The sequence below is a fragment of the Pseudonaja textilis genome, chromosome 2 (assembly GCF_049901715.1).
Source record: "Pseudonaja textilis isolate UNSWEBS1 chromosome 2, rPseTex1.2, whole genome shotgun sequence".
In the NCBI taxonomy this organism is placed as follows: Eukaryota; Metazoa; Chordata; class Lepidosauria; order Squamata; family Elapidae; genus Pseudonaja; species Pseudonaja textilis.
In genome coordinates, this window is record NC_141991.1 from 4,093,788 (window position 1) to 4,116,962 (window position 23,175).

At 49.7% G+C, this 23,175-nt stretch overlaps 2 protein-coding genes across 3 annotated transcripts in view; both read left to right on the forward strand.

Annotated features, from left to right (window-relative positions):
* The window catches only part of LOC113451924 (uncharacterized), a 219,030-nt gene that overhangs the window by 84,451 nt on the left and 111,404 nt on the right, over nt 1-23,175 (forward strand).
* LOC113450375 (HLA class II histocompatibility antigen, DR alpha chain-like) lies at nt 10,615-22,399 on the forward strand. Of its 2 annotated transcripts, XM_026721561.2 has the most exons (5): nt 10,615-10,806; nt 14,490-14,768; nt 17,094-17,375; nt 18,938-19,088; nt 21,198-22,399. In XM_026721561.2, exons 1-5 carry the CDS (start codon nt 10,716-10,718, stop codon nt 21,199-21,201), a joined length of 807 nt encoding a protein of 268 aa, XP_026577346.1. In that variant the 5' UTR covers nt 10,615-10,715; the 3' UTR covers nt 21,202-22,399. The 2 variants fall into 2 exon arrangements, with proteins under 2 accessions (XP_026577346.1, XP_087784570.1); XM_087928444.1 differs by lacking the exon at nt 21,198-22,399 and having other exon boundaries at nt 10,640-10,806; nt 18,938-19,092.

A 23,175-nucleotide genomic window follows, 5' to 3' on the forward strand; every position in this document is an offset into this window, starting at 1 on the left:
GTGCTTGGCCACCGACTTGTTCTTACGATGGTCGCAGCCTCCCAGGGGTCATCTGATCCCCTTTTGCGACCTTCCGATAAGCAAAGTCCCTGGGGAAGCTGGATTCACTTAACGACCAGGTTACTCATTTAACAACTGCGGTGATTCACTTAACGACTGTGGCAAGAAAGGTCGTAACATGGGGGCAAAATTCATGGAATAAACGTCTCACTTAGCAACAGAGATTCTGGGCTCAATCGGGGTCGTAAGTCGAGGATTCCCTGGATATTCGTCTGTTTCTTTCTCTCCCTGATTCCTTTTTATCCTATTCAGGAACTGCCTGTTTCCCTGACTCTTTCTAGCCAGAAGCCCCTCCCTTCTTTTCAGGGGCCCAAAAATGCTGTTTTGGGCACTTTAGGATTAAAAATTACCTTTTTTTACAAAAAATAAAATTAAAAAAGGATTACTGGAGGCTCTTTCCCCTGTTATCCCCTTTTGTTTCATTTTATTCTTTTTTCAGAGTCATTTGCAGCTTTTAAATCCAATAAACAAACAAACAAATAAAAGAAGGAAGGATAATCAGAGTTGGAAAGGGACCTTGTAGGTCATCTAGTCCACCCCCCGGCCCAAGCAGGAGACCCGACTCCATTTCTGACAAAATGGCAATCCAATCTCTTCTTGAAAGTCTCAAGTGATGACGCTCCCACAACTTGGGCCAGTTGGAGAACTTGCTAAAGGAAGAGATCAAGAGGGATCCTCTCCAAGGCTCTGCAGAGATCCTGGGATCTATGTGATCTCCTCAGCCTCCAACTGCCCCCACCTTCCATTTACCCAAGATCCCCTGTGGATCCATTGGCTGAGACCCTCCGTCACCAGGGCTGGAGATGTCCTCCGTATGATGATGACATAATGATGATGAGGAAGGTGGCCAGATCCAGGGAGGGGAAGGGGCTGGACTCCCCTCCTGCTCAGAGGGCCCCTTGCTCTCCTTCCCCTCAAGCCCGCTTTGGAGGAGCAGAATGCCAGCAGGCAGGGTCCTTCTCAGGAAGAGGGGATGAGCTGCCCTGTTCTGTATCCTGTACAGTGGTAGATTTGTAAAACTGTACAGATGCAGATAGATAAACTCCACAAAACATCTATAACAAAGTACTTTTATTGGTTATCAGGTATCCTCATAACTCACATTTGTGATGACGTTCTTCTTTAATGACCTTTGCATATCTGTCTTGTAGGTAAAAAGATGATTATCTGCTATCCTTTTTCTTTCATCTCGTTTCCGTAGAAGTAAAACGGTTACCACGAATCCGCGAATTCAGCCAACAGTAAGGAAACCTCCCACAACCCCTCAAGGGTCAATTAGTGACCAATCAGGATTACAGATGTGGCCACATGACATGGACTACATTTCCCAGGATACCTTAACTACATTTACCATGATGCATTCCCTTAAGGGGACAGCTCACAATTGTTATCTAACTATCCAATTCCCATACAGTGGCTGGACAGCACATGACCCTCACAAGAACCCAGAATGTCAGCTTTGGACACTGACTGGCTCCCCTCATCCGAAGGGCTTGAAAGTTAAACCAAAATGAGATGGAGACAAAGTTTTAGAAGCTAATTGGAAGCTCAAATCTTATGGGAATCAGAGGAATATGGAAGAAAAAGGGGGAACTTGGAGACAAAAGGGGGGATGTAGAAACCAACACCATTAAAAAGAGACTCAGAGGCCTCTGCACGGATGCTCAAAGTATGAGGAATAAACAGGGTGAAGGTGGAACCCAAAGGCAGGTGTGACATCGTTGCAATCATTGAAACATGGTGGGATGAGACACACAACTGGAAGGTGTAACTGAAGAGATGGAATGTGGGGGAGATATCTCTGTATCTTTGTATCTCTGTATCTATCTATCTACCTACCTATCAACCTATCTACCTACCTCCCTATTAATCTACCTACCTATCAACCTACCTACCTATCAACCTACCTACCAACATATCAACCTATCATCTATTTATCTATCATCTATATCTATCTATCTATCTATCTATCTATCTATCTATCTATCTATCTATCTATCTATCTACTTAGCTATCTACCTATCAACCTACCTACCTATTAACCTACCTACCTACTATCTATCATCTCTGTATCTCTGTATCTATCTATCTATCTATCTATCTATCTATCTATCTATCTATCTATCTATCTATATGTATATATATGTTATGTCTCACCTTTCCAAGGAAGATGAAAAAGTTCAAACTCCGACAAAGTACAAGCAGGCAAGAAGATTTAGTATTTACAGAGTTAGTTCCTTTAAGCAGGCAGTGTTCTTGGCAGTATCACAAACGCTGCCTGCCAAGTCCGACAAGATAACCAGAAACATTAATCACGAAAGCTTTCAAGAAACAAGATACACCGAACCTCAACAGAAAATTCACACTTTGTCCCATACAGAGTTTCCAGAGAAAACACACCCACTTTTATCCCCTGTGGGGTGTGTCTCCATGACTCAGCTCACTCTCTGATTCGTCCACACCTCCTACGCTGCAGCTCACACTTTTTCCTGCGACGCTGCCGAGCATCAAGCCAGCATTCGTCTACTTGATTCTCTGTCAGGGGCTGCTCCGATATGCCCTCCTCCTCCTGATTAGCCTCAGGCTGTCCCTCTCGGTTATCTGCTGAAACCTGAGGCATAATCAGGGAGGAAGGCATTGCCGAAGAGGAAGGTCCTGGGGAGGAAGGCATTCCCAATTCCTCCTCCTCCTCATCTTCCGAGTCCTCTTCCTCTAACAACGCAGGCTCAGGACTTGGAGCCACAACATATATATATCTACCTACCTACCTATCAATCTACCTATCAACCTACCTACCTACCTATCTACCTACCTATCTACGGTATCTATTTACAGAATCTATATATCTGCAGTATATCTATCTATATCATCCACCCACCTATCTATCTATCTATCTATCTATCTATCTATCTATCTATCTATCTATCTATCATCTATCTATCTATCTATCTATCATCTCTCTCCCTCCCCTCTCTCATCATCTCTCTCAAATGTATATCTCACAACAAGTGATTCTGGGTCACATACAACAAAGCTAAAAACAGGTATGGACACGAAAGTATTAAAAAACATTCAAAACAATAAAATATTTTAAAAAGAAGGAATATTAGATGAAGAATCCCTTTTTTCAGTGCCATCGGAACTTCAAACGGTCACTAAATGAACTTATAAGTCAAGGGCTACTTTCTTCAATCTGCTTTAACTGATGGAGAAAAAAAAACAACTATTGAACTATCATCAGGTTGTCAGGTATGGCCCTTTCAGCCACTTCTGGTGGGCCAGAGCGCCTTGCGGATGCCCCATTTGGAGACTCAGCCATGGGGCAAGAGGAAGGCAGTCTCCGAGCTGTCCTGATGGAGAATCCAGGTTTGTTGCCTGCTGGATCCTGGCCAGTTCCTCAGTTCTGCTTCGGAGGAGGCCAACGCTTCAGGGAAGCGAAACCCAAGCGCCTCTGCGGCTGATGGGGGTTGGAGAAAGAAGTGCTACTCCGTGTGTGTGTGTGTGTGTGTGTGTGTGTGTGTACGTGGGGTTGGGGTGTCAGGAAGAACTCAGAGAAAAACCACAATCTTGCGGGGGAGGGGAAACAGGAAAAGAGCCTTAGAAGTTCTGCTTTGACCAGGAGAGCCATGAGTCATCCTCCCACCAGAGGCTGCCTGGATCTGGGGCCCATGTTGTGTGACTGGGTGTGTCCAAAGACACAATTGTGGGGCAGGTTCGGACTCTGCCGCCTCCTTCAGCTGCAGTGGGGAGGGGGGAACGACGACCCAGTTCTGTCGGGCTGAGGCCAGTGCTGGGCTAGGGGGAAGTTTGACCCTTCCAGCCCCCTCATCCCAGGAAAGGATCCAGGCCCTCCCAGCTTTGACCAGGAGAGCGATGGATCTGGGGCCCCTGTTGTGTGACTGGGTGTGTCCAAAGACACAATTGTGGGGCAGGGGGAAAGTGAGGGGGGAGCAAGAGGGGAGGGGGATCCGGGTTATCCCAGGATAGATGACCTGTGGGATGCCTGCCTGCTGCAGCTGGGGGAGGGTTGGGGCTCTGAGTCCTGGCCTGATCTGGCATCACCAACGATCAGCTGATCTTTCATCATCCACCCTCAACAGCCGGCAGCTGCTTATCCTGAGGATGGGAGACCACCAGGAAGCATCGGGGCTGCTGTAGAGACTGAAACTCCTCCAGGATAAGGCGGGCGAAGCTTCAGGCCCTCTTCGAACTCGCCTCCCTCAAAAGATTCACTTCCCATTCCTCTTTTAGCCTTGCCTGATTTCCCTGAAAGTCTTCCCCTTCCCCCACTTTCTCAGTTCCTGCCATTTGGAGGACCTCATGAGGACCCAATTCCCCTTATCCAGAGGGAGGGCACAAGGTTAGAGTGGAGCAGAAACCCTAAAGGGGGGCAACAGGGGTCTCGCATTCCCTGGTCCTTGCCCCCTCCTCTAAATACAGAATTTTTTTAGCCTTGTGCGAGGCTCAGGGTGCAAGGGAGGTAATCGGGGGTCTCCAAGCCCTCTTTATCCTCCTCCCTCAGGGCCGATCCCCCCCTTTCCTGCCTCCCCACTTTCCTGCCAGTCTCAGGTGCAAAAGGAATCCCGACCCATTTCTTGGCTCGGGAGGGAGGAAAGGCTGCCCACCCACAGCAGGACAGAAAACTGGGGGTGGGTGGGAGGGAGGAGGGGAAGAGGGAGGGGGAGTGAGAGGGGAATGAGAGAGAGGAATAAGGAAGAGGGAGGGAGAGGAGGGAGAAAAGGAGGGGAAGGAGGAGGAAAACTATGGAGGAGTGAAGAGGAAGCGAAGGGGAGCGAGGAGGGGAGCAAGAGAGAAGGGGAAAGCGAGGGGACTGAGGGAGGGGAGGAGGGGGAAAGCGAGGGGGAGCGGGGGGCAGAAAGGGAGGGGAAGAACGAGGAAGAGTATGGAGAAAGTGAGGGGAGAAGGGGAAAGTGAGGGGAGGAAGAAGAGCGAGGAGGGAGGGAGGGAGGGAGGAGGAGGGAAAGTGAGGGGAGTGGGTGGGGGCAGAAAGGGAGGGGAAGAACAAGGAAGAGTATGGAGGAGTGAGGAGGGAGCAAAGAGAGCGAGGGGGAGAAGGGGAAAGCGAGGTGGGAGTGAAGAAGAGCGAGGAGGGAGGAGGGAGGGAGGAGGGAAAGCGAGGGGGAGTGGGGGCAGAAAGGGAGGGGGAAGAACGAGGAAGAGTATGGAGGGAGTGAGGAGGGAGGAAAGAGAGCGAGGGGGAGAAGGGAAAGTGAGGGGAGTGAAGAAAGCAGGAGGGAGGGAGGGGAGGAGGGGGAAAAGTGAGGGGGAGGAAGGGAGAGCAGGGAGGGGAGAACGAGGAAGAGTGTGGAGAGGAGAGGAGGGAGAGAGAGCGAGGGGGAGGGGAAAGTGAAGTGACAGTGAAGGAGGGAGGGAGGAAAGCGAGGGGAGGAAGGGAGAGCAGGGAGGGGGAGGGAGTGGGGGGAGAATGAGAGAAGAGGGGGAGTAAGGAGGAGGGAGGAGCGAGGGAAGGAGGGAGGGGAGGAGGGGAGAACGAGGAACAGTAAGGAGGGAGCGAAGAGGGTGGGAGGAGGAAGAGTGGGAGTGAAGAGAGCGAGGGGAGGGAGGGGGAAAGCGAGGGGAGGGAGGGACAGCGAGGAGGGAGAGGGAGGAGGGAGGGGGGGAACAAGGGGGAGGGGCAGCGCCTCGGGATTCTATTTCTGACTTCTAGAGAATCGAATATCCGGCCCACCCAATGAAAAAAATCGAGATTTGGGAGCGTCATCCGTCTCCGGGCAGAGGAGCCACCCGCAGGATCCTTTGGCGGAGATAGTTCTCGGAGGCGCCGGGCGATGTTCAGCTTTTCAGCCGTCGATTTGGCCTTTTTTTTGTCCCCTTCCGTCAATTGCGGATCCCCTTCCAAAGCACCCGGGAGAGTGTTGGATGGCGCCAAAGCTCCCCTCGCGGGATTTAAGCCATCCCAAGCAGAGCTGCCTTCCGCAATTGACCGAGGGGGATTTTTGTCAATGCCCGCCGGGGTTCAAGGGCTGCTCCGGGTCCTTTTGCGATTGAATCCAAGCCTTTCCCCCACCCCCACCCCATTACTACTCATACCACAGGTAGTTCTCAACTTGCAGCCATTCAGTTTGTGACCGTTCCAAGTTACAACGGGACTGAAAAAGCGACTCTTGGCCCGTTTTTCCACACTTATGACCGTTGCAGCTTCCCCAGGCTCACACGTCCAAAATTTCAGGATCTCGGCAACCGGCTTGCATTTATGACGGTTTTGCACTGTCCTGGCGTCATAGTGTCCCCTTTTGTGACCTTCCCAGCCAGCTTCTGACAATCAGCGGGGAGAAGCATGATTCACTTAAGAACTGGGTCCAGAAAAGGTCATAAAAAGGGGCGCAACTCGCTTAGGGACTGTCTTGCTTAGCGACAGAAAATGTAGGGCTTGATTGTGGTCAAGGGCTACCAGTAACTGTGCCTTTTTGCCATAACTTTTTTTGTATTTCTGTTTGCTGGTCTTTGCATTTTGTGAGTTTCTCTAGTTGTTTCTCTTTTATTCTGCTTTCTCCAGGGACTGCCACGTCCATTATCCAGACTTTTTTTCTCTATCTTATCCATAATAGGATAGGATAGGATAGGATAGGATAGGATAAGACAACAGGATAGGACAGGACAGGATAAAATAGGATAGGATACCATAGGATAGCATAGGACAGCATAGGGGAGCATAGGACAGGACAGATAGGATAAGACAGGACAGGACAGGATAGAATAAAATATTGTCACTTTAACAGATAATCAGAGTTGGAAGGGACCTTGTAGGTCATCTAGTCCAACCCCTTGCCCAAGCAGGAGACCCTACACCATTTCTGACAAATGGCAGTCCAATCTCTTCTTTAAATGTACAATAGAATAGAATTCTTTATTGGCCAAGTGTGATTGGACACACCGGGAATTTGTTTTGGTGCAAATCGTGGTGGTATTCGACCGGTTCTGCCTGGTTCTGGAGAACCGGTAGCGGCACTGAACCGGTTCTCTTCACTGCTCTGTGTTTGGCCCACTCGCCCCCCCGGGCTCCCATACTCACTTTTATGGCCAGAATTCAAAGCGCAGCTGCCTTTGCGTGGCGCAGAATAGCGCCATGCGGCAGCTACTGCAGCGACCAGCATCGTGCAGGCTTGCAGGAGGCAAGTTAGAACGCCTCTGCGCCTGCGCAAAGTGCGTGATTGGCGCGTATGCACGCAAAGTGTGCATACGCGCACGCAAAAACGCCACCTGAAGCGCATGCCACCGAACCGGTGGCAACTTTAGTCGAATACCACCACTGGTGCAAATGCTCTCAACAAAGACAAACAGGCTTAAAAACAGCTTATATATCCCAGGGCAGTAGCTCTGTTGAATTCTGCTGTATAGTGCAGTGTTGGTGCGGTTTTGGGGTTTTTCCATTCAATGTGTGAAGGGTGAAGGATGTGTGTTTGTGGTTATTTTCATGGTCATGATGTGCACTGAAGATGGTTTGGTTTTGTTGTACGAGGTGCAAGTGTCAATAAAATAAAATAAATTCTCCCGGATGAGGGTTTAATCTCTTTCTCTGTTCTGCCCTCTCAAGAGCTACAAAATCTTCCTCTTCCCAGGATCCAAACTCGCTCCCTGTCTGGAATCTGGGATCCTTTTGACCCCCCCCCAGGAAATCCACCCAAATATGATGTTCTTTTCTGGGGGGAGGAGGGGAATCCAGCCAGGTCTCTCTCCCTCCCTCCCTCCTGCTCAATGCAGGCAGTCCTCCACTTACAACAGTTCATTTAGCGACCGTCCAAAGTCACAATGACTTCTGACCCTTTTTCACCCTTCTGACCGTTGCAGCCTCCCCAGGGTCCCCTGATCCAAATCCAGGTGCTTGGCCACCGACTTGTTCTTACGACGGTCGCAGCCTCCCAGGGGTCATCTGATCCCCTTTTGCGACCTTCCGATAAGCAAAGTCCCTGGGGAAGCTGGGTTCACTTAATGACCAGGTTACTCATTTAACAACTGTGCTGATTCACTTAACGACTGTGGCAAGAAAGGTCGTAACATGGGGGCAAAATTCATGGAATAAACGTCTCACAGCAACAGAGATTCTGGGCTCAGTTGTAATCGTAAGTAGAGGATTCCCTGTTTGAGGTGCAATGAAAAACTAAACTAAACTAAACTAAACTAAACTAAACTAAACTAAACTAAACTAAACTAAACTAAACTAAACTAAACTAAACTAAACTAAACCAAACCAAACCAAACCAATCTAAACTAAACTAAACTAAACTAAACTAAACTAAACTAAACTAAACTAAACTAAACCTCCATAGACATCTTCTATATAGATGCTTCAAAATCTTCTCCCAGACAGGAACAACACAAATAGAGACCCTGAAAGGGTGTGTGGGGTCTCTAACAAGGCTTCGGTTGTCAGGTTGGGCGGGCAGGGGGAGGGGTGTTGTTGTATGGCAGGTGCCTGTCTGTTTTGAATTCTAAAGTCCCCGAGCACTTTAACTTCCTCATTTTGTGTTTACTTTGTCTATTTTCTGATCTCGGAAAAGCTCCGACTTGCAGGCAAATGAGAGCAACCGAGATGATTAGGGAACTGGAGGCTAAAACATATGAAGAACGGTTGGAGGAAAGCTGGGTATGTCTAGTCTAATGAAAAGAAGGACTAGGGGAGACAGGATAGCAGCGTTCCAGTATCTCAGGGGCTGCCCCAAAGAAGAGGGAGTCAAGCTAGTCTCCAAAGCACCCGAAGGCAAGACAAGAAGCCACGGGTGGAAACTAACCAAGGAGAGAAGCAACTTAGAACTAAGGAGGAATTTCCTGACAGCTAGAACAATTAATCACTGGAACAACTTGACACCAGAAGTTCTGGATGCTCCAACACTGGAAGGTTTTAAGAAGAGATTGGACAGCCATTTGTCTGAAGTGGTGTAGGGTTTCCTGCCTAAGCAGGGGGTTAGACTAGAAGACCTCCAAGGTCCCTTCCAACTCTGTTATTCTATTCTATTCTATTCTATTCTATTCTATTCTATTCTATTCTATTTCCTATTCTATTCCATTCCCTATTCTATTCTATTCTATTCTATATTCTATTCTATATTCTATTCTATTCTATTCCCTATTCTATTCCATTCCCTATTCTATTCTATTCTATTCTGTTCTATATTCTATTCTATTCCCTATTCTATTCCATTCCCTATTCTATTCTATTCTATTCTATTCTATTCTATTCTATTCTATTCTATTCTATTCTATTCTATTCTATTCTATTCTATTCTCTATTCTATTCTATTCTATTCTATTCTATTCTTATTCTATATTCTATTCTATTCTATTCCCTATTCTATTCCATTCCCTATTCTATTCTATTCTATTCTATTCTATTCTATTCTATATTCTATTCTATTCTATTCTATTCTATATTCTATTCTATATTCTATATTCTATTCTATTCCCTATTCTATTCCCTATTCTATTCCATTCCATATTGTATTGTATTGTATTGTATTGTATTGTATTGTATTGTATTGTATTGTATTGTATTCTATTCTATTCTATTCTATTCTATTCTATTCTATTCTATTCTATTCTATTCTATTCTATTCTATTCTATTCTCAAAAAAGCTAATACAATCCTAAATGTATTAACAGGGGTATACAATCAAGATCAAGGGAGGTCCTAATACCACTCTAAAAAGCCTTAGTAAGACCACACCTAGAGTACTGCATCCACTTTTGTTCACATTATAAAAAAAAGATGTTGAGACTCTAGAAAAAGTACAGAGAAGAGCAACCTGGATGATGAGGGGACTGGAGGCTAAAACATATGACAAACGGTTGTAGGAACTGGGCGTGGCTGGTCTAGTGAACAGGAGGACCAGGGGAGACATGATAACATCTTCCAATATTTGAGGGGCTGCCACAGGGAGGAAGGGGACAAGCGACTTTCTAAAGCGCCTGTAGGCCAAGACAAGGAATAATGGATGGAAACTGTACAAGGAGAGATTCAACCTAGAAATAAGGAGAAACTTTCTGACAGTGAGAGCAATCCACCCATGGAACGGAAGTTGCTTTCAGAAGTTGTGGGAACACCATCACTTGAGGCTTTCAAGAAGAGATTGGACTGCCGTTTGTCATTTGGAGGTGTTTATTTTCTTTTCTTTCAGGACTGGACAGCTCCCTGTCTGGAATGGTATATAATAGGGTCTCCCGTTTTGAGCAAGGGTGGGGGGTTGGACTAGACGACCTCCAGGGCCCCTTCCAAGCTCTACTCCGATTGATGGGTTGAATCAGACTCCAGCACCCTCCCCTCCGCTCCATTTGGCCTTGGGAAGAGTAAACCCACCTCCGTCCGTCTTGAGGGTCGTGGGGAGCAATCCAGCAGCAGCCCCCCACACAAGCCGGGACCGGAAACTGCTGCAGGCTGCAAAGCTTGCAGAGCTCGGCTGGGCTCTATCTCCGGGTCCGTCCACCTGCCGGCCTTCCTTTGCCGGCGACAAACGACGTCACCCCGGCTCGATTTTCTGATTGGTCGCCGAGCGGGCGCGGCCGCCCCCCCTCGCCCTCCCCGGGCCAGCCCGACGGCTGAGGCTAAATTCCCCCGCGGGACACACGTCGCTTCCACTTTCAGTCTGGGCGACTCTGCAACGACTCTGCAACGACTCTGCATGGCTGTCCAAGGCAACGGAGCGGGGGCCTCGGTGGGGCTGGCGCGGCTCCTGGCGCTAATGCTCCTGGCCCAGGCTGAACTCGGGAGAGGTAAGGGCGCGGGGCGGGGGGCTTTTCCTGGGACAGAGGGAGGGGAAGAGAAGTTTGATCCTCGGGGGTCGTCGGTGGGAAGGAAAAGAAGCCGAGGCTGTAACTTCCTCCCCCGCCCCCCTTCCTTCCCTCCCTCGGCAAAAAGAGCAGGTGAATCCTTTGAGCCTTTGAAGGAGAGATTTTGGACGGGCGTCGGTCAGAAAAGGGGTAGGGTCCTCCGCTTGGGGTTGGACTAGATGACCTCCAAGGTCCCTTCCAACTCTGAGGATCCCTGATGCGTTATCTCTGCCCGCTTCCCCGTCCCGCCCCTCCCGCTGTTTCCCGAGTTCGCAAAAGTCGGGAGCGGGGGAGGGGAACCGGTTTTCTCCGCCCTCCCCCACCTCCCACCCACCCACCCCCGCGCCCACGGTCCGTGGGAAGGTTAGCGGGTGGGTAAGTGGGGTGGAATTCACACGGCCGGCTATTCTAAGAAAGGAGAGAAAGAGAGTGTGTGTGTGTGTGTGTGTGTGTGTGTGTGTGTGGCTTTCCGTGGCTTCCTGTGGCAACTCCAAGCAACGGGGGGAGGGGAAGAACCAGGCAAGCGGGACAGATTGACAGATTCGCGGAGTCGGAAAGGGGCCTTGGAGGTCATCTAGTCCAGCCCCCCGCCCACCTCCTGCCCCTACCCTATTTCTGACCCTCAGTTCTCTTGCCTCGTGCGAATCTAGGCCTTGGGTGGCGGGCAGGCCCGCGGCGCGTTCAGGCCGTCGGCACGCCAACAACCCCTTTCCCCGAGTTGGGCAAACTTTTCCGTGGGAACGCAGCCACCGCCCGAGGGCTGGGGAGAAAAGAAAACAAAAATAAAATAAAATAAAATAAAAATAAAAATTCCAACCCGGCCCTTTCGCTTTCCCTAGGCGAGAAGAACAAGATCCGTCCGGGATCCAGCCTGGGCTCCCTTTTCTTGGGGGGCTGGTGAACGTTTTGACCAGCCGACGCCCCCACGCCGCGCTCACGGGCCTGGGGGGGGTTGCTGTGGGGGGGAAGCAGTCAAGGGGAGGAGTCAACCCCCCCCACCCCGAGGTGGGATGATACTTCTGCCAACAAGTCCTCCGGGCCCCGCCCGCTCCCTCCCTCCCTCCCTCGCTCAGCAGGCAGATTAACAGAGAGGGAAGGGACCTTGTAGGTCATCTAGCCCACCCCCACCTCCCACCCCGCCCAAGCAGGAAACCCTGCCTGCACCATTTCTGCCCAATCTCTTCTTTTTTTAAAAAAAAAAATGCTGTATTGAGTTTTTTTTCCATTTATACATAATAAACCAATACTTATTCAACAGCGCTGCAACATTATATATACGTTTATGTCTCCTGTCTAAACTTACAATACGCAATACTTTCATACCCTCGTATCTATTATAAACATTATTTATTTACATGTTCTATTCTTATAGGTATTGTCCATCCAAATATACCATGTTTCCCATATTGCGTTGTATTCCATGTCTGCCTTCCCTTTTAGTTCCCTAGTTAATTTGCCCTTTTCCACCCACTCTAACTTTTTTTAAAAAATTATTATTAAGCCTTCAGGTGCTGGGGAGTAATAATCAGAATTGGAAGGGACCTTGTAGGTCATCTAGTCCAACCCACACCCCCAGCCAAGCGGGAGACCCTACACCATTTCTGACAAATGGCAGTCCAATCTCTTCTTGAAAGCTTCCAGGGATGACGCTGCCGTAACTTCTGAAGGCAACTTCGGTTCCATGGGTTGATTGTTCTCGCTGTCAGAAAATTTCTCCTTATTTCTGGGTTGAATCTCTCCTCGATCAGTTTCCATCCATTATTCCTTGTCTGGCCTTCGGGGGAGGGGCTTTGGAAAATAGCTTGACCCCTTCCTCCTTTTGGGTCAGCCCCTCAAATATTGGAATATCCCGCTTTCCTGTCTCCCCTGGTCCTTCTCTTCCCTAGACTAGCCAGGCCCAGTTCCTGCAACCGTTCGTCGTATGTTTTAGTCTCCGGTCCTCTCATCATCCTGGTTGCTCTTCTCTGCACTTTTTCTACAGCAGGGGCCTTCAAACTTGACACCTTCAAGACTTGTGGACTTCCAACTCCCAGAATTCCTCCTCCAGTTCACGTTAGCTCAGGAATTCTGGGAGTTGAAGTCCACAAGTACTTAAAGTGGGCCAAATTTGGAGACCCCCGTTCTAGAGTAAGGGTCGCCAACCAGGAGAAAATTTGGGTGGTCCTCCTAGAAATGTCACCCCAAAAGCACCACCCCACGCAAGCAATCCTGTGGCTGTGCATCGCTGGCATTGCGAACAACAGGAGATAGTGAGGGGAGGGAGGAAAGGACGAAGAGGGAGGGGGAACTTCCCTGGCCACCGGCTGCTTCTTTCCGCTTCTTTCTTCTTCTGCTTTTGGCTGCGCGCAAGGAAAACAGCCAAAGTCTTTCTTTCTCTCCCCCAAATTCCACCAGAAATGAGTCTTTGGGACCCTGCAAGGCCTCCTGCTCCAAGAGGCTGCCCCGGCACAAGTCTCACCGAGATTCATTCATGGCGGAGTTTGGGGGAGAGAAAAAAAAAAAAAGGCTTCTGCTGCTTCTGCTGTTTTCCTTGCATGAAGCCAAAAGTCTCTCTCTCTCATTCTCTTTCTCCCCCTGAGAACGGAGCCGGAGATGGTATCCTGTGATCCCAAATAAAGAAGGATAGATCGGTAGGAAAATGAGGTGGGGAATTTTCCTGCAGAGTTTTTTTTGGTTTTTTTTTGAGATTTTCCCAGGGTCTCTGGTCCGTGGGATTTAAAATTATGAGTTTGGTGGTCCCCGAGGTCCAAAAGGTTGGCGACTCCTGTTCTAGAGCCTACCCGAGACCCCTTCCCCCTCCCAAACCTTTTTTTCATGGGGTGGGGGGTAGGGTAGACTGTGGCCCTATGGGAGGCATGCCGACCCCTTCCGGTGGACTCAACAGGCTGGAGAGACCTTAGATTTGACTTAGATTAACAGAGTTGGAAGGGACCTTGTAGGTCATCTAGTCCAACCCCCCGCCCAAGCAGGAGGCCCTACACCAGAGGTCTTCAAAGTTGGCAACTTTAAGACTTGTGGACTTCAACTCCTAGAATTGCTCCTCCAGTTCACGTTAGCTCAGGAATTCTGGGAGTTGAAGTCCACAAGTCTTAAAGTTGCCAAGTTTGGAGATCTCTGTTCTAGAGTCTACCTCCCATCTCCCCTTAGGTGGATTTTTTTTTTCAGGGGGTGGGGGCAGACTGTGGCCTTATGGGAGGCATGCCGACCCCTTTCCTATAGACTCAAAGGCTGGAGAGACCTTAGATTTGACTTAGATTAGCAGAGTTGGAAGGGACCTTGTAGGTCATCTAGTCCAACCCCACCCACCCACCCAATCAGGAGACCCTACACCAGGGATCCCCCAAACTTGGCAACTTTAAGACTTGTGGACTTCAACTCCCAGAATTCTCCAGCCAGCTATGCCTGCTTTTTCCTCTCTCTTAATCTCTTAAGAGAGATTGCAGAGGAAGGGATTACAAGAGAGTAAACTATGCTGGCTGGAGAATTCTGGGAATTGAAGTCCACAAGTCTTAAGGTTGCCAAGTTTGGAGACCTCTGATCTACAAGGAGGGAGGGAGGGAGGGCTCCTCTCTTGACCATTTCTGATCGCTCGCTCCCTCCCCTCCCTCCCTTCCTCCTGTTTTCAGCCCAGGAAATCACTGACCCTGGCGTGGAGATGTTGTCCCAGGTGGCTTTTGTCCAGAAGACGCGCTGGAACACCAGCAGCAGCTCTGAGTTCATGTTCGAATTCAACGACGATGAGATTTTCCACGTGGACCTGGAGCAGAGGGAGACCATCTGGCGCCTGCCGGAGTTTGGCCGCTTCACCAGCTTCCAAGCCGAGGGCGCCCAAGGGAACATCGCCGTCTTGCAGACCAACTTGGACATCCTGATGAAGAGATCCAACTACACGCCCGCCGTTAATGGTGAGAGGGACGGGGAGAGGGGGTTTCCCTATCTCTCTCTCTCTTCTCTTCCTTCCTCCTTGTCCCACGCCCCGATTGGCATCCTTGGGAGGGGAATTTGAAAAAGTCAAGATGGGGGACAGGACTCTGGAGTTGTGGAAGCCTCAGCTTTCCTTTCACGGGAGGAGCTGCCTGCCTTCTGGGCTCTTTCAACCCTCTCCCTCCCACTCTCTTGCTGCTCCCCCTGGGTGAGCCCACCTGAAATCCGGAGGATATTTGGGAAGAGGGAAGGTTGCACCAGATGGATCCCTGGAAGATGCTTCCCCATGAACGCAACTGATGAAGGCAGGGGGTGGGGGCGAGGGGGTTCAGCCTCTCCGTTTTGCCCTCCGTGTAACTCTCTCTTCTCTCTCTTTCCTCTCTCACTCTCTTTTCTCTCTCTCTTCTCTCTTTTCTCTCTCTTCTCTCTTTCCCCTTCTCTCTTTCCTCTCTCACCCTCTCTTCTCTCTCTCTTCTCTCTTTCCTCTCTCACTCTCTCTCCCCCTCTTCTCTCACTTTCTATTCTCTCTTTCCTCTCTCACCCTCTCCCCCTCTCTCTTCTCTCTCTTTCTATTCTCTTTCCTCGCACCCTCTTCTCTCTCTCTCTCTTTCTCTCTTTCCTCTCTCACTCTCTTTCCCTTTCTCTCTTCTCTCTCTTTCTATTCTCTCTTTCCTCTTCACCCTCTCCCCTCTCTCTCTCTTCTCTCTTTCTATTCTTCTTTCCTCGCACCCTCTTCTCTCTCTCTCTCTTCTCTCTTTCCTCTCTCACTCTCTTTCCCCTTCTCTCTTCTCTCGCTTTCTATTCTCTCTTTCCTCTCTCACCCTCTCCCCTCTCTCTCTCTTCTCTCTTTCTATTCTTCTTTCCTCGCACCCTCTCTCTCTCTCTCTCTTCTCTCTTTCCTCTCTCACTCTCTTCCCCTTCTCTCTTCTCTCGCTTTCTATTCTCTCTTTCCTCTCTCACCCTCTCCCCTCTCTCTCTTCTCTCCTCTCTCACTGTCTCTCCCCTTCTCTCTTCTCTCTCTTTCTATTCTCTTTCCTCTCTCACCCTCTCCTCTCCTCTTCTCTCTCCTTCTCTCTCTTTCCTCTCTCACCCTCTCCTCTCTCTCTTCTCTCTTTCCCATTTCACTCTCTCTTTTCTCTCTGTTCTCTCCTCTCTCACTCTCTCTCCCCTCCTCTCTTCTCTCTCTTTCTATTCTCTCTTTCCTCTCTCACCCTCTCCTCTCCCTCTCCCTCTCCCTCTTCTCTCTCCTTCTATCTCTTTCCTCTCTCACCCCCTCTCTCTCTCTCTTCTCTCTTTCCCATTTCACTCTCTCTTTTCTCTCTGTTCTCTCCTCTCTCACTCTCTCTCTCCCTTCTCTCTTTCTCTCTCTTTCTATTCTCTCTTTCCTCTCTCACTCTCTCCTCTCTCTCTTCTCTCTTTCCTTTCTCACACTCTCCCCTTCTCTCTCTTCTCTCTCTTTCATCTCTTTCCCCTCTCTCTTCTCTCTTTCCGCTCTCACTCTCTCACTTTCTCTCCTCTGTCTCCTCTCTCTCATTTGTCTCTCCTCTCTCTCTTTTATCTTCTCTGTCTTCTCTGTTGCTGTCTTTCCTCTCTACCTCTCTCTCCCCTCTCTTTCTCCTCCTCTCTCCCCCTCTCCCCCCTCTCTCTCCTCCCTCCCTCCCTCTCTCTCTCCCCCTCTCTCTCCCCTACAATTGCTGTATTGCAATTCCACCCTTTTTATGCTGGTCTACGACCTTAATCGAGATTTGACTTGACTGCTTCGTTTCTGCCCTCTTGAGCCTTCTTGCTTGCCTAGATTATTCTTAACAGGGGAGGTGGGAGGAAGAGGGGGATACTTTCAAACAAAACCGCAACCAACTTGTGAGGCATTTCCTCAAGCATCCTTCCTCCTCTTGAGCATCGGAAGCAGCCAGAATAATCTTGGAGGAAAAGAAGGGCAGCATAAAACAAACAAACAAACCAATATTAATCTTGATGCCATGTGGGGACCCTCTGACCTGATGCGGTCTAGGGTCTCCTGTTTGAGCAGGGACTTGAACCAGAAAATCTCCTGTTTCCAGTTCTATTCTGATCGATCGATTGATTGATTGGCCTGGTCCAAACCCCAGTCTTCTCTCTCCCTGCCCCTAACCATTCCCTGGGCCAAGAAGTGGACTTCTGATCCCAGCCAGATGTCCTTCAGACTTCTCCTCGAGGACCTTCCCATCATTGAAGGATGGTCTTTTTCCTCCAAGGGTTGTAGGAAGTCAAAGTACCCCACCCCCACATCCCAATTGAAGCCCCCTTTCCTCACTTTCCCCCCGCAGTGCCTCCAAAATTGATGCTGTACCCGGAGAAGGCGGCGGAAATGGGGGAGCCCAACATACTGATCTGCATGGCGGACAACTTCTCTCCGCCGGTGCTGAAAATGGCCTGGTTCAAGAACGGCCATCGGGTGACCGAAGGGGTGCAGACCACGGATTACTACCCCAAGAAGGACCACGCCTTCCGCCGGTTCTCCTACCTGCCCTTCGTCCCAAACATGGATGACGACTACATATGCCAGGTGGAACATTGGGGCCTCACGGAGCCCCTGGGCAAGATTTGGGGTAAGCAGAACATGGGGGGAGGGGGGATGGAGAGCAAACTTTTGGGGTCGGGGGTCCCATGTATCTAAGACAATTTGAAAAGGGGAGAGTGTCCCCTTGGAAAAGCTCACTCCCAAGGTTGCCTTCCTCGCGCCCGTCTGCCCCACAGTTGCCCATCCAGAGTGACCATCCAGGTGGGGCTTCAGGTGCTCAATAGATGGGAGATTCTCTCTCTCTCTCTCTCTCTCTCTCTCTCTCACACACACACACACACACACACACCTTAAAGAGGCAGCAAAGAGGGACAAAGGTAGGAGAGGCCTGGGGTCATATCCTATTGAGGATCTTTGGTCTGAAGGAGAGAAGGATAACAGATAATCAGAGTTGGAAGGGACCTTGTAGGTCATCTAGTCCAACCCCCCCACCCAAGCGAGAGACCCTACACCATTTCTGGCAAATGACAGTCCAATGTCTTCTTGAAAGTCTCAAGTGATGGCGCTCCCACAACTTCCGAGGGCAACTTCTGTTCCATGGGTTGATTGTTCTCACTGTCAGAAAGTTTCTCCTAATTTCCAGGTTGAATCTCTCCTTGTTCAGTTTCCATCCATTATTCCTTGTCTGGCCTTCAGGTGCTTTGGAGAATAGCTTGATCCCCTCCTCCTCTCTGTGGCAGCCCCTCAAATTTTGGAAGACTGCTTTCCTGTCTCCCCTGGTCCTTCTCTTCACTAGACTAGCCAGGCCCAGTTCCTGTAACCGTTCTTCGTATCTTTCAGTCTCCAGTCCCCTAATCATCCTGGTTGCTCTTCTCTGCGCTTTTTCTAGAGTCTCAACATCTTTTTTATAGCATGGTGACCAAAACTGAATGCAGTACTCTAGGTGTGGCCTTACTAAGGCTTTATAAAGTGGTATTAGTACCTCCCTTGATTTTGATTGTATCCCTCTGTTAACACAACTTAGGATTGCATTGGCTTTTTTGGCTGCTGCTGCACACGGCTGACTCCTATTTAGCTGGTTGTCCACTAAGACTCCAAGATCTTTCTCACAGTTACTGCTATTCAGCCTGGTTTTACTCAGTCTGTATGCGTCCTTTGGGTTTTTCTTGCCTAAGTAAGGAAGGGGAGGGGAGATAGGGTGTCATCTTCCCACAGAGGCAGGGGTCCTTCGGGGTGATGGACATGGGGAAGGGGACGTTCTCCGGGTACGGTAGAAGCCATGGGTGGCAACTCCACAGGGTGAGATCCAAACTTGAACGAAAAGAGGAATTTCCTGATGGGGAAAGTGATGAAACAGGGGAACTGTCTGCCACTTGAAGCCATGAGGGGGGAGGGGGAGGTCCCTCATTGGAGGGTTTCAAGAAGGGGCCGATCAACCGTTTATCTGGGAAAGTTTGAAGGTTCCTGCTCTGACCTCCAAAGCCCCTTGCAGCCCGAGGCTACCGTGGCTTGCTGAAATTGGATTTGTGCTGACCGAACGCTCACTGTGGAAACTTCCAGGGAATTCCCGCAGCCGCCTGCTGGATAGGACGTGCTCCTGCCAGATGGCAACCTCCCCACCTTGTCCCTTTTTTCCTCCCCTTCCCTTAGACAAAAATATGCAACAGCACCTCCCGGAGACGGTTGAGAACGTGGTGTGTGCGGTGGGCCTGGCGTTCGGCCTTGTGGGCATTGTGATTGGCACCATCCTGATGATCAAGAGCCGGAAGATGGGAGAGGCCTACTATCGCCGTGGACGCCTGTGAGTTCCCAGACCCTCCAGTTTTGCATTGGGGGGGCGGGGAAGGGCAAGGGAGGGGGGAATCCACCAGGTTGGCATCAATGGGGGGGGGAGGGAATTCACAGCAGGGCCCAGATCCCAGGCTCAGCTAGGAAGCGTGTGTGTATGTGTGTGTGTGTGTGTGTTTAGATATCTGGATTGCAAAACCCTGGGGAGCCACTAGGGGGCAGCCAGTGGGAGTCTCTGTTCCGCCCCTGAGTGGCCATCTTAGGTTTTGCATGAGGGAGATTTTTTTTTCATGAGTGTGGTGCGTGAAACGTTGCGTCTCTTTCTCCGGACTCTGTTGCTTCTTCAACAAATCGTACTTTTTTGTGTGTGTGTTTAAAAAACCAAACAAACATGGTCAATTTGAAGTCTGAAGAGAGCCAGTCTAGAGCAGGGGTCTCCAACCTTGGCAACTTAAAGACTTGTGGACTTCAACTCCCAGAATTCCTCAGCCAGCCAAGAATTCTGGGAGTTGAAGTCCACCAGTCTTCAAGTTGCCAAGGTTGGAGACCTCTCATCTAGAGGATTCTGCAACGGGTCAAAACAATCAAAATGGCAGCTACAACTAGAAAGGGGGCTTCAGTTGCAGGATTGTGGCCTCCATTTTGATTTTTTGGGGGAAAGAAAAACCCATAGATCAGGGGTCCTCAAACGGGGCGACTTCGTGCTATGAAACCAGTACCTGCCGTTTTCCCGTGTTGTTTCAATGCTGTATGCAAAGCTGGAATGTCTTCTCCAGAGCACGAGGCCTGGATAATTTAATATGGAGGATACACCGTTACCCAAACAGCAGATTCGCCCCTCTTCATGTCATTGAAACAGTCTAATGGAATGGCAGAGCTGATAGGATAAGTTCCAGCTGCATCGCAGGAGTTTACCAGAACGTGATTGTACACAATTGCAAACTGCTTCTAGGATGCCAGCTCTGGATTTTGCCTTCTGGTTGACTCCTGAAGCCTTTTCCAAGAATAGATATAGCCACAAGGCAGTGGAGGTTTGAAACCAGAGTTTCCCTTCTCCTAGAACAGTGGTCGCCACCTGGTGGGCTGTGGCCTGCTGGTGGTCCGTAAGAAAATTGTGTTGGCCCACAGAGAAATGTCACACACCCCCAGAACACCCCCCTAAAGCGATTAATCCAGGCTGCGCGGGAACAAGGCTGCACCACTTACATAGCCTGTGGGAACACAAGGCTTGAGTCGCTTGCATTGCAAACCACACAAGATAGGGAGGGGAGGGGGGAAAGGGCAGAGTGGGGGGGGAACTTGCCTGGCCCCCAGGCTGCTTCCTTCTGCTTCTTTCTTCTGCTTTTGGCCACATGCAAGGAAAGCCGCAAAAGTCTTTCTCTCCCCCAAACTCCGCCAGGAGAGAAAGAAAGACTTCTGCTGCTTTCCTTGCATAAAGCCAAAAGTCTCTCTCTCCCCCCCCCCTCCTCTTTCTCTCCTCCTGAAAACGGAGCTGGAAATGCCAGTATCTTGCGATCTCAAATAAAGAACAATCGATCGGTAGGAAAAACGGGGTGGGGAATTTTCCTGCTGACTTTTTGGGGGATTTACCCAGGTTCTCTTTTGGGGAAAATCCCACAAAGTCTGCAGGAAAATCCCCACCCCGTTTTCCTATCGATCGAAAATACCCCCCACACACACACCTCTTCCCCTGAGAACTAGTGGTCCACGGATTTTAAATTATGAGTTTGGTGATCCCTGAGGCCCAAAAGGTTGGCGATGCCTGGTCTAGAAGATGGTTCTACCGTTTTATCTGTGTTTGGGGTGTAAAGCCTTCTTCTGCCTTCAAAACTGTTGACCATCTTCTCCTGTAACCCTGGAAAGGGGCCCTTATGAGGTGCTACCAGCCTGGCCAACTAGAGCAAGGTTTTTAAAGGAGGTATTACTCCTCTGGCACTCCTCCTCACTCCAGGATGCCCAGTTTGGCTCCATTTGCAGTGTCCATTATTTTCCAATTATCGCTTTCTGACCATGCCACTCTACCGCAGAGAACAGGCATAGCATTATGCATCAGGTCTTTCTCTCCAGTGGTTCCTCCACCCAGAATTCTCACCTCCCCCCTTCTTTCTTTTCTTCCTTCCAGGTAAACCATGATTGCAGGCTTGACTCCTGCCCGCCCTGACCCCAACCCCGGGAGCTGCATTTACACTTGTGCTGCACACTTTTCTTTCTCCGACTCTCGTGATGACTCCAGAGCAGGGTGGACGCCGTCTGCCCCACTGACAGTATTTTTTTTCCCACCGCCCTCGTTGGAGGCCCCAGAAGTGAAACATTCCCAGGGGCTCCTGGGGCTGCTTGCCTTCCAAGCATTGGGTCTAGAGGGAAATGTAGGAGGGTTTTTTTGGAGTGAGAGTGGTTTCTTTGGAGGCGCGTGGAGGCGTGGGAGAGTCCTCGGCGCTCTCTGAGCTTGATTGTTTTCTTGTAAACATTTCATGACCCCAATAGCTGACATTATCAGTGTTAGAAGGGAGAGATCTCTGAGCTTGGCTGTCTTCCTGCAGACGTTTCATGATCCGAACTGGGTAATGCTGTCAGCACCGATGCGATTACCTAGCTGGGTCATGAAACGTCTTGAAGAAAACACCCAAGCTCAAGAGAGTACCCAGGACCCCTCATATCAACCCCGAGCTACAAAAGGTTCTCCTTTATTGAGTGAAAACGCAGGGACCTTTTTCCAAAAGGCCCCTAGCGATGGAGAAGGCTGGTTTTAAGGGGGCAGTTGGTCCACCCCTGCAGGACCAAGGCTAACTAAAAGGGGCGCCCTGTCTGGTGCTCATCCCCCACCTCTTGAGTCATTTTCTCTCCACCCTTTTCTGATCAGCTGCATGGGTTTATTCAGGATCCTTTTGTCCGTTGGGGAAGGCAGGGCGAGCGATCCCTCTTCAATGGCACCCACACACCCACACCCACACACACCCATCTTGCTCTGTCAGAGACCTCCCTTCAGGCAACCTCTGACTGCCTCCACTATTACAGCCGCGATCCCAGGCCCGCTTGCTCCCGTTGAATAGAATTTGAACGCCCGCTTGCGTAGACAAAGGCAGAGGTCCCTACCCCCCTTTTCAGGACCCTGGACAGTGATTTAGCCATTTCCCTTGGGCTCCCTTGTAGAATTAGTGAAGTTTCCCCCCCACACTTAGTGCTTCCTTCTGCACAATACACCCCTCCCCCAAAAAAATTTCTGTCCTGCAAAATCAGCTCCTTAATTTTTTTTTGCAGAATCGGAACGCTTCAAGGCTGGCTAATAATGCTTCTTCTTTCTAATAAAGATATTACTCAACTATGCGTGTCTGTTCCTGTCCTTTTTTTTTTTTTTTGCTTTTAGAAAGGGAAGCGATGCTGATTGTGGTTTGTAGGTTGGGGGGTGGGGGAAGGGAGGAGGGAGGGTCAGAGGAGCCTGGAAGCCGTCGATTTCGTGGCGGCAAAAGAATCTCTTCTGCGGATGTTTCAAAGGGAATATAAAATCGGAACAAAAGGTTTTCCTTTCGGGGCTCGTCGGTGAAAAACTTTGAAAAAAATAATATCGTGATTTTTAGAACAGAATAGAATAACAGAGTTGGAAGGGACCTTGGAGGTCTTCTAGTCCAACCCCCTGCTCCGACAGGAAACCCTACATCACTTCAGACCAGCGGTTGCCAACCGGTGGGCCGCAGCCCACTGGTGGGATATGAGAAAATTTTGGTGAGCCACAGAAAAATCTCACCTCAAGAGCACCCCCCCAAAAGCAATTAATCCAGGCTTTGCAGAAACACAAGGCTGTGCTGCCCACATGGCCCATGGGAACCCTCCCCACCAACTCACTCCTTACCCGGCAAACTTGCCTGTTAAATTGCTATTTTTTCTTTTTCTGACCATCAGCTGTTCTGCTGTGCCAGGAGATTTAGTTTAGCTAGGAAGCAGGAAATGGCAGGATTTCTTGCTTTCTAGCTAGTCTTTAGAACTTTGGCTCTGCTTTTAAGCACAGCCGAACCTCCTTTAGGACTGAAGGTTCTATTATTCAGTGCAGACTCACGGCAAGCAAATTTTATGTGACTGACTGAGTTAGCTGATGGCAGATAGAT